Source organism: Astyanax mexicanus, chromosome 3, assembly GCF_023375975.1.
Source record: "Astyanax mexicanus isolate ESR-SI-001 chromosome 3, AstMex3_surface, whole genome shotgun sequence".
NCBI classification, from domain to species: Eukaryota; Metazoa; Chordata; class Actinopteri; order Characiformes; family Acestrorhamphidae; genus Astyanax; species Astyanax mexicanus.
The window spans coordinates 60,012,268-60,022,248 of NC_064410.1; the positions used below are offsets into that span (position 1 = coordinate 60,012,268).

Genomic DNA, 9,981 nt, shown 5'->3' on the forward strand with positions numbered 1-9,981 from the left:
TTTACATCAAATCAAATCAAATTTATTTGTATAGCGCTTTTTACAACTGGTGTTGGCACAAAGCAGATTTACAGAAACGTGATCACAGGACAAAGAATCAGGCAAAAGATTAAACATAGAAAATACAGAATACAGAACCCCCAGTGAGAACTCCCTCAGAGCTGCAGGAGGAGGAAGAAACCTTGGGAGGACCAAGACTCACATTTAAGGGGGGACCATCCTACCACTGGTCAAACTGCTTTTAAATTAAAATTTAAAAAGTCTTTTATACATCCACATGGGTTTTATATATTCAGGAGTATAATAGCAGCACCACTAATGGCTTATAGAGTGAGATGGATGATGAGCGGCTGATCTGTGGTGGGTGGTGGATGGAGAAGAGCTGACTTAAGAAACTTCCAGTCTGGCCAGACAGAGGACATGAGAGCCTGAGGGTCCAACATCCATCGGTATCGGGGGTCAGACAGGAGGGCAGTCAGTAACTCGGAAGAAGGCAGAGAGATGGAATTAGTTTTAACTGGATTTAACATTAACATTTTACATCCCATGGCACTGAAGCTAACCTCCCTGGACGTGCACGGAAGAGAAAAATGATGAAAGGTTACAATTCAGAATAGTCAGCAATGGTAGATAAGCAGCTCCAATCAAGTTCCAAAGAAATCCAAGCTGTCCTGCAGGCTCAGGGTGCATCAGTGTCAGCATGAACTATCTGTCGATATTTGAATGAAATGAAACACTATGGCAGGAGACCCAGGAGGACACCGCTGCTGAAACAGAGTGCCAAAATGTACGTGAGTAAGCTAAACGTCTTGTGGAGAGATGAGAGTAAGATATAGCTTTTTGGTAAAGCACATCATTTTACTGTATAATTTTACAGAAAAGTGGAATGAGGCCTACAAAGTCTTTTGGGAGAAATATTTTTAAAAAAGTTAAAGGGTTTTTATTGTTTTATTTTTTATGTTTTTACAACACTATAATACAAAAGTCACTCAAAGCATCTGATCCACTTCTCTTTTTGTGGTTAAACTCCTTTTTTTAAAGTCTGTTGTGTCAGGATGGTGGGTTATTCATTCGTACACTGGCCTCATCACTGGTAGCTGTGGGTAAGGATGTTTTATCCAGATGTTTAACAGGATGTGGAGTCAAACAGCTGTGCAGATCTTCCCTCCTGGATATTCCTGACATCTTTTCCTCCTGAGGACAATCTTCAGGTGTGGTTGTCCTTTTCATAGACGTCTCTGCTTTGGCTTGATTTGACTCCCTTAATTTCTGGAGTAATAAACACTTCCCAGAAAGCATCCTACAAAACAAAAGAACAAAGAAATTAGATCAGCATTGATATATAGCTCTGAAAAAATAAAGAGAGCACTTCGGTTTCTGAATCAGTTTCTCTGATTTTGCTATTTATAGGTTTATGTTTGAGTAAAATGAACATTGTTGTTTTATTCTATAAACTACAGACAACATTTCTCACAAATTCCAAATAAAAATAGTCATTTAGAGCATTTATTTGTAGAAAATGAGAAATGTCTGAAATAACAAAAAAGAGTCAGAGCTTTCAGACCTCAAATAATGCAAAAAAAAAAACAAGTTCATATTCATAAAGTTTTAAGAGTTCAGAAATCAATATTTGGTGGATTAACCCTGGTGGTTTTTAATCACAGTTTTTTTTCATGCATCTTGGCATCATGTTCTCCTCCACCAGTCTTACACACTGCTTTTGGATAACTTTATGCTGCTTTACTCCTGGTGCAAAAATTCAAGCAGTTCAGTTTGGTGGTTTGAGGGCTTGTGATCATCCATCTTCCTCTTGATTATATTCCAGAGGTTTTTAATTTGGTAAAATCAAAGAAACTCATCATTTTTAAGGGGTCTCGTATTTTTTTCCAGAGCTATTTACCATTTGTACACAAGTATTAAGACACCTGCTTGTTCAATGTTTCTTCTGAAATCAAGAGCTTTTTTTTGGAGTAACTGGTGTTCCACTGTCCGGGGGAGACTTTCTACTAGATTTTGGAGGAATATGGCTGTGAGAATTTGATTGTGTTCTGTGACATGAGCAGTAGTGAGGTCAGAGTGTTTGGATGATAAATGCCCCCCCCCCAATATCCCCTACTGCCTGACCCAATCCCAGTTCACCCCTTTTCTGTACCATTTAGCCCTACCCCTCTGTTTTATGTGTTCACATCTAGGGGTAGGGTGTCTGATTCTTGTTAGACGGAAGGATTATGGAAAGTGTTGGAGCAGAGGAACACTTCAAACAGAGGGTTAAGAGAATCTCTGGCAAGATGGCTGCGGCACAATCGACCAAAGTTACAAATTATGTTAACCACCATATTGCCATTTGTGTGTAGTTTCAATGTTGTGTGACCCTTTTCTTTATAACAAGCATAAAAAATTGCTAGTACTGTATTTTTTGCACTATACGGCGCGCTGAATTATAAAGCGCATTATGAGATGCTAGAAAGTAAAATTCAAAAGCTTAAATTAAACAAAACTGTAATTCTTAAAAATATATATATTTTCTTTTAAAGTCAAACCAGCGCTGAATGTTAATCTACACAGATTTCTCTCCTGAAAAACAGTTTATTTGGGTGAGTAAAGCGCTTCTATTTATTTACAGTAAGCTTAGATTTCCAGATTTTCAATAACTCTATTGGTGGAATTCATACATAAGGTGCACTGGATTATAAGACGCACTGACGATTTTTGGGAAAATTAAAGTATTTTAAGCTAACTTTAAATGGTGCAACAGATGCTAAAGGCTGCAGCATTTTAGATGGAATGAAAAATGGAAAATAAAAATAAATGAGCTAATAAAAGCTATTTTCAGCTCCTCATCACAGAGAAATTAAGGAATGGACAATAATAACTATTTGCAGCACCACCTGCCCCCTTTCCTTAAGATATAAGATAAACCCTTAAATTAACTAGTAATACGCACCTGTTCCTTTCTGGAACTTCTGGTAGTGCATTCCCAACCTCTCCTCTGTCTGGATCTTGCATCAGTTGGTCAGTACAAGACGATTTGTTACAAACAGCGGCTGGAGGTTCTGTCTGATGATCAGTGATGCGCAAATCAATGAATATAGTTGGAGAATCACTATTCTTCTGACATAGCTGCTCTTTGGTATGATGAAATGTATTTGTCAGTTCTTCAGGTGTTCTGTTGGGCAAGCAAAAAGATTTGGATTTTAGATTTGGATCAGTTTCTCTGATTTTGTTATTTATAGGTTTATGTTTGAGTAAAATAAACATTGTTGTTTTATTGCATAAACTACTGACAACATTTATCCCAAATTCCAAATAAAAATATTGTCATTTAGAGCATTTATTTGCAGAAAATGAGAAATGGCTGAAATAACAAAAAAAGATGCAGAGCTTTCAGACCTTAAATAATGCAAAAAATACAAATTCATATTCATAAAGTTTTAAGAGTTCAGAAATCAATAAATGGTGGAATAACCCTGTTTTTTAATCACAGTTTTTTATGCATATTGGCATGTTCTCCACCAGTCTTACACACTGCTTTTGGATAACTTTATGCTGCTTTACTCCTGGTGCAAAAATCAAAGAAACTCATTATTTTTAAGTGGTCTCTTATTTTTTTCCAGAGCTGTATAGTCACTGTTGAACAAAAAGCTCATGGGGCCTGGTTTAGCGATATTTATGCGAGCTGTGCACTGTGCACCTTGCAGTTTGATTTAGGGCGTGTCAGTGTGTCTTTGCTATCGTAACAACTGGAAAAGTACACCTTGCTCAGATTGAAACTAAAGGCATGTACTAATTCTCTTAATTAATCATGGGTGTGGTTAATTTTGGGTGTAACATGCAATAAACCAATCCGTCACCAATGTCTCTTGCCATTTCCTTTAAGAACCAGGTAGGCTTTGACTTTGGCTAATTGCTATTTTAACAGCGCAGCTACCTGTATATGTCCAACATGTACATGTCTAACAGTCTGGCACTGGTGTGTGTTCATGTGAGCGTATAACAAAGATTGCCTGTGTTGCCAAGATAGCAATGAACGTCTGTCTAGCTTGTATTCAGTCAGTGGTGCACCTGTGTTTTCCGCTGCCAAGATAGCAATATGCCAGAAATTTACATGAACACGCTTCATTTTCAGACCACCACCCAACAGTGTAGATAAATATTGTAAATATTGTAATATAAGTACTGGTGCTATTTAAATGATGCAGGTAGAAGGCATGAGAATAGACTGTTAGCGGGGTGTTAGGTAGCAATGAGCATTGCAACATGGCATGTGCAGGGTGTAAGATAGGGCCCAGCATCTTATTCTGTGTTGTTCATTACTGTATTGTTTGCACTATAAGGCGCACCGGATTATAACAACACTACAACACTGGTTCTTTTTTTTCTTCTATTGTTTAATTGGTGACGAAAGCCTGCCTCAACTTTCTGTAATAGATCCAAAATTTTGGACCATCTAAAAACAGTGTGTGGATGAACCAGACCATTATTAAGTTTGATTCACCTATTTAAGGTTGGAGATACATTTGTGTAAATACAGTATATTGTTATTAATCTTAGGACAATTAAAAGATGGATCTACTAAAAAAACGAGGAAGACCTTTTTACTGAGGGACTGTTTATATGTTGTCTCTGAGTAGAGCTTGTCTCAGATGAGCTGATCATCTTCGTCTCAGTCTTCATCGACTCCTGCTTACAGAAAGTCTCCAGCTGATTCATTGTATTACTGTCTGCTCTTCCATTGCTGTAATCTGTAACAAACATTAAAAAAAATCAAACAAAGGACCCCAACAATCCTCAACCTGAACAGCAACTAGGTCCGATTACACATAGAGTACCAGTCAAAAGTACTTTAAAATGTTCTGCATTGTAGATTAATACTAAAGTCATTAAAACTATGTAGAAAAACATATGTAATAATTTATTAAACAAAAAAAGTGTTAAACAAATATTTTAGATTCTTCAAATTAGCACCTCTTGCTTAGATACAGATAGTTTTACACATCTCTGCTGGATTTTCTCATTTTCTCATTCAGCTTTATGAGGTAAAGTCACCTGGAATTCAGGCTTTCAGTTAACAGCTGTGCTGAACTCATCAAGAGTTAATTACTTGGATTTCTTGTCTCTTAATAAAGTGTTTGAGAGCATCAGTTAAAGTAAAGTAGTGAAGAGGTAGAGTTACAGGTATACAGTGAATAGTGAATATTTGAGTAATGGTCTAATCCAGATTATGAGAAGCAAGAAATATTTAACTAAGGAAAGGAAAAAAATGACTTTATAATGATGAAACTGGCACTCATCAGGACCGACCCATGAAAGGAAGAGAAGGAGTTTCCTCTGTTGTACAGGATAAGTTCATCAGAGTTACCAGCCTCAGAAACCACAAGTTAACTTCTTCACAGAGTATTTTGGTTTGTTTAACACTGCTTTTAAGTTACTACATGATTTTGTATGTCTTCCTTCATAGTCTGATAGATCACCTCACTATTCATTTACTATGTAGGAAATCAATAAATAAATACACCGAATGAGAAGGTGTGTCCAATATTTTGGCTGCTACTGTAGAAGTAAATTCAAAAATCAAACCTGGACATTTAACCAGCTGAACAGTCAATGGCTCTACTTGTTCATTGGTGCATTCATGATGATCATTGTGCTCCTGCTTCAGAGAATGAAGAATCTGATCCAGATCCAGGTTTTCTAGAGGCTGTTGAGAGAAACAATGTTTTTTTTAGAACACTCCTGAAATTAAAAGTACGGTAACACTTTCTATGAATGTCATCTTTATTAGACTCTATAACTACATTCATAATATATTATAATGCATTCATAAGGCATTATAAACGTGGCTATAAATATTTATAAAAATGCATAACCCACTATAGCCATGTTTATTAAGCATTATGACTTGTGATTATAATACATTATAAGCTATGCTTATGATATACATGTTAAAATAGTATATCTCTATCATTAATAATCCAGTCCTGCAATGAAAGTCTGTCACTTTACTTAGAGCGCACAAAGACCTGTTATAATACATTATAATTGACTATAATTAATATTATATTCAAGACAAGTATAATTCATGAGTGGTTAAAAATATATTTATAGGATTATTGAGGGTGTGTTTTTAAGTTGGAAGCTTTTTTAGTCATGATATATGTCTACAAGCTGGGACTGAGTTTCTTGGTATTGACGTATAACATGTTATAAACACAGCTATTAATGCATTATAATCACAGTTCATGATGCATAATAAACATGCATATGATGAATGATAGAGTTTTATAAATATGCATAGCCATGTTAATAATGCATTATGAATGCATTATAATGTGTTTATAGAGTCTTATAGAGATGACATTCATAGAAAGTGTTACCAAAAGTACTTTATCTTTCCAATGACTTTTGGCAACTCTGATGAGTGACTCACTTTTAATGATAATGCTAACCGTCCCTCGTTTTCTAAAGACTGTGTTCCACAGGCATCTCCAGCTTCAGGTTCTGGGTGTGTAAGCTCTTCATCACTAATCATTTCAATGTCTGCCTTCTTCTGGTCATGCTCAGGTGAATTCTGAACATCTGTGGCTTCAGTAGAAAGCCGTCCAGATTCATTAGAGCTAATAACAGGCTTCTCCAAGTCTTCGAGTTCTGTGAATGTTTGGCATTTCTGATCACTGGGCTTTTCAGAGTGTATGGGTGTAGGGTCTTCTTCAGTCTCATAACTGAATGGCTCTGTTATGGATTTGAGGAGATCCTGTTTGATGGAGAAGAGTTGAATATCATTGAAAAGTTACTTTATTTCAGTAATTCAGTTAAAAATGTGAAACTCATATATTATATAGATGTATAACACACAGAGTGATCTATTTTAAGCGATTCTTTTATTTCTTTTATTGTTGGTGATTATGGCTTACAGCCAATTAAAAAAAAAAAAAAATCAGTGTCTCAGAAAATTAGAATATATATAAGACCAATTGTTACTTTTGGCGATTTGGGCAGTGTGCCAAGTCCTGCTGGAAAATGAAATCCGCCTCTCCATTAAAGTTGTCAGCCCAATCATCACTGACTATTAGTACATTTTACATTTCATTTGTAAATCAAGGGAGCAGAGTCTGGAGGAAGAGTGGAGAGACACACAGTCCAAACTGCTCGAGGTCTAGTGTGAAGTTTCCACCAATCAGTGATGGTTTGGATAAAGAGACATGTCATCTGCTGGTGTTGATCCACTGTGTTTTATTATCAAGTCTAAAGTCAGTGCAGTTTTGTTTTCCCACAAAATCTTACAGCACTTAATGTTTCACTCTGCTACTGACAACTTTTATGGAAATGCAGATTTCATTTTCTAGCAGGACTTGGCACACTGCCCACACTGACAAAAGTATCAACTTGTCTTATATAATATTCTAATTTTCTGAGACACTGATTTTTGGGTTTTCATTGGCTGTAAGCCATAATCATTATAGCACTAGTGTGTACTACACAACTAGGACACAGCCTCCCTCTCTCTTTTTGACGCAATTACACCTACCTCTGTCTCAGGTTCCTCTAATGACAGTTCCTCTTCTTCCTCCAGTGACAACTTAAAGATCGACGGTCTCCTATAAACTCGTATCTCCTCTTCATTATCTGACTGCACAACACAACACAGTAGCTCATTACATATACACTATGGACAAAAGTATTGTGACACCCGCTCATTTATTGTTTCTTCTCAATAGTTTTAACTAAAATCTAGTAAATGTATCTAATATACAGCTCTGGAAAAAATAAGAGACCACTTCAGTTTCAGCTAAAATAACATAATAGATGCAGAGCTCTCAGACCTCAAATAATGCATTATATTACATTCCAGAAGGTTACAGTTTGGTAAAATATATATATGTATATAAAAAAATATATAAAATATATATAAACATACAACATCATTTAAATTAATAGTTTATTAAGAATAATAAGCAGCCCCCTTCAACCTTACAGCAGCTTTTATATTAAACACGGTGTTTCAGTTAAATATTAAAATCACTGCTAAATAAAAACCTTATCAGGTTTCTGCCAGAAGCAAATATCTATCTACTGAGATTCTTCCAGCTGAGATTCAGCTTCTAGTAGTGCATCTAAAAAAATTAGAAAATCATCGAAAAGTTACTATATTTCAGTAATTCAGTATAAAATTTAAAACTCATATATTATATAGATTATATAGATATCAAGTCCAAAATCAGCACCTTGTGTTTCCCTCTGCTGACAACTTTTATGGAGATGTGGATTTCATTTTCCAGCAGGATTTATCACACCGCCCACACTGCCAAAAGTACCAATTTGTTTTATGTAATATTCAAATTTTTTGAGACACTGATTTTTGGATTTCTGTTAGCTGTAAGCCATAATCATCAACAATAAAAGAAATAAACACTTAAAATAGATCACTCTTTGTGAAATACATCTATATATTATGAGTTTCACATTTTTAACTGAATTACTGAAATAAAGTAACTTTTTAATGATATTCAGATTTTTTGAGACGCACAATTATATGTCAAGATGTACAATCTCATTGTCACAAATTCTGAAAAATCACATTAAAACAGTAATTCCAATTCCAGTAGATTAGTTGGTTAATAAACCGGACATTAGTTACAGCTCTAAAACAGATAGTTAAAGGACTACAGTCTGTAATTATTATTATAGAACTACAACGTGTCCTAACTTTATATGATCTGTGGAACTGAAAAAATAATAGTGGATGTAGAAATAAACTAGTAATTTCCCCTCAGGGATCAATAAAGTATCTATCTATCTATCTATCTATCTATCTATCTATCTATCTATCTATCTATCTATCTATCTATCTATCTAACAGTAATCTATCTATCTATCTATCAATCTATCTAACAGTTATCTATCTATCTATCTATCTATCTATCTATCTATCTATCTATCTATCTAACAGTTATCTATCTATCTATCTATCTATCTATCTATCTATCTATCTATCTATCTATCTATCTATCTATCTATCTATCTATCTATCTAACAGTTATCTATCTATCTATCTGTCTATCTAACAGTTATCTATCTATCTATCTGTCTATCTAACAGTTATCTATCTATCTATGTTAAGATGAAACAGAGGTAAAAATTTACAGGTTAAATTATTTTATTATTTTATTATAATTTAATTGAATGTAGTTTACAAAAAAAAAAAAAAAACAGAAGAAGAATATTATTATTATGTTAGTTAGGATAAGATTAACGCTAGCTAGATTAGTTAACTAGTTAGTTAGTTAGATAACTTACTAGCCTGTATAAGTTAGTTAGCTAACAGTTAGCTAGCTAAGCTAATTAGCTGAGCAGCTTTCTGTAACAGTTAGTTAGCTTAGCTAGTGTATATTTTACTCACCGAGGAGGACAGGTCTGAGTCCAGTGAGGGTATCTGAGCTGTAACGCTGTTATAAACCGAGTTATCCTGCATTTTACAGACTTTATTTTACAGATAGTCACTAATATAACCTGAAATAAACACTAGCCTGGTCTGTTAGCTAGTTAGCTAACCGGCAAGTATCCCAGGAGAGCCGGCGCCGTTACCATGGCAACAGGACGCGGAGCACGCGCCTGGCTGGAGGCAGTGTTTACTGATCTTTATATCGCAAAAAAAAACTGTGATTTTGGAGTAAAATATAAAGAAAAAGTTAAAAGTTATTAATTTACTGAACTCAGTCTAACATTAGTTACTGAGATTAGCAGAACTATATATAAAGAATTAAATTCTATTACTATTAATATTATTATTATTTATTTATTTTGTGTGTATATATATATATATATATATATATATATATATGCTTTAAATTAAATTACATTAATTTTACAAGAATATTGCTTTGCTGAAATAAAACACGTTTGCATTTTTTTCATTAAAGGTATTTATTATTTAATAAAATAAAAAAAATAATAATTAAATCATTTATGGTGAATACGCTAAAT

At 34.5% G+C, this 9,981-nt stretch overlaps 1 protein-coding gene across 2 annotated transcripts; it reads right to left on the reverse strand.

Annotated features, from left to right (window-relative positions):
• Positions 1-9,608, reverse strand: LOC111191521 (dynein axonemal assembly factor 8). 2 transcript variants are annotated; one of them, XM_049475959.1, is made up of 7 exons: positions 9,398-9,608; positions 7,526-7,627; positions 6,428-6,751; positions 5,578-5,698; positions 4,592-4,742; positions 2,945-3,166; positions 1-1,300 (listed from the first exon to the last, which is right to left on the reverse strand). In XM_049475959.1, the coding sequence occupies exons 1-7, from the start codon at positions 9,467-9,469 to the stop codon at positions 1,051-1,053; spliced, it is 1,242 nt and encodes a 413-aa protein (XP_049331916.1). In that variant the 5' UTR covers positions 9,470-9,608; the 3' UTR covers positions 1-1,050. The 2 variants fall into 2 exon arrangements, with proteins under 2 accessions (XP_049331916.1, XP_049331917.1); XM_049475960.1 differs by lacking the exon at positions 2,945-3,166 and having other exon boundaries at positions 9,398-9,606.
• Between the last annotated feature and the right edge of the window lie 373 nt (positions 9,609-9,981).

Coding starts and splice junctions, on each gene's coding strand:
- LOC111191521 (XM_049475959.1), bottom strand. CDS start 9,469: ATGCAGGATAACTCGGTTTATAACAGCGTTACAGCTCAGATACCCTCA. Junction 6,752..7,525: donor TAGAGGAACCTGAGACAGAG/GTAGGTGTAATT, acceptor TCCATCAAACAG/GATCTCCTCAAATCCATAAC. Junction 1,301..2,944: donor GAAGTTCCAGAAAGGAACAG/GTGCGTATTACT, acceptor TTTGTTTTGTAG/GATGCTTTCTGGGAAGTGTT.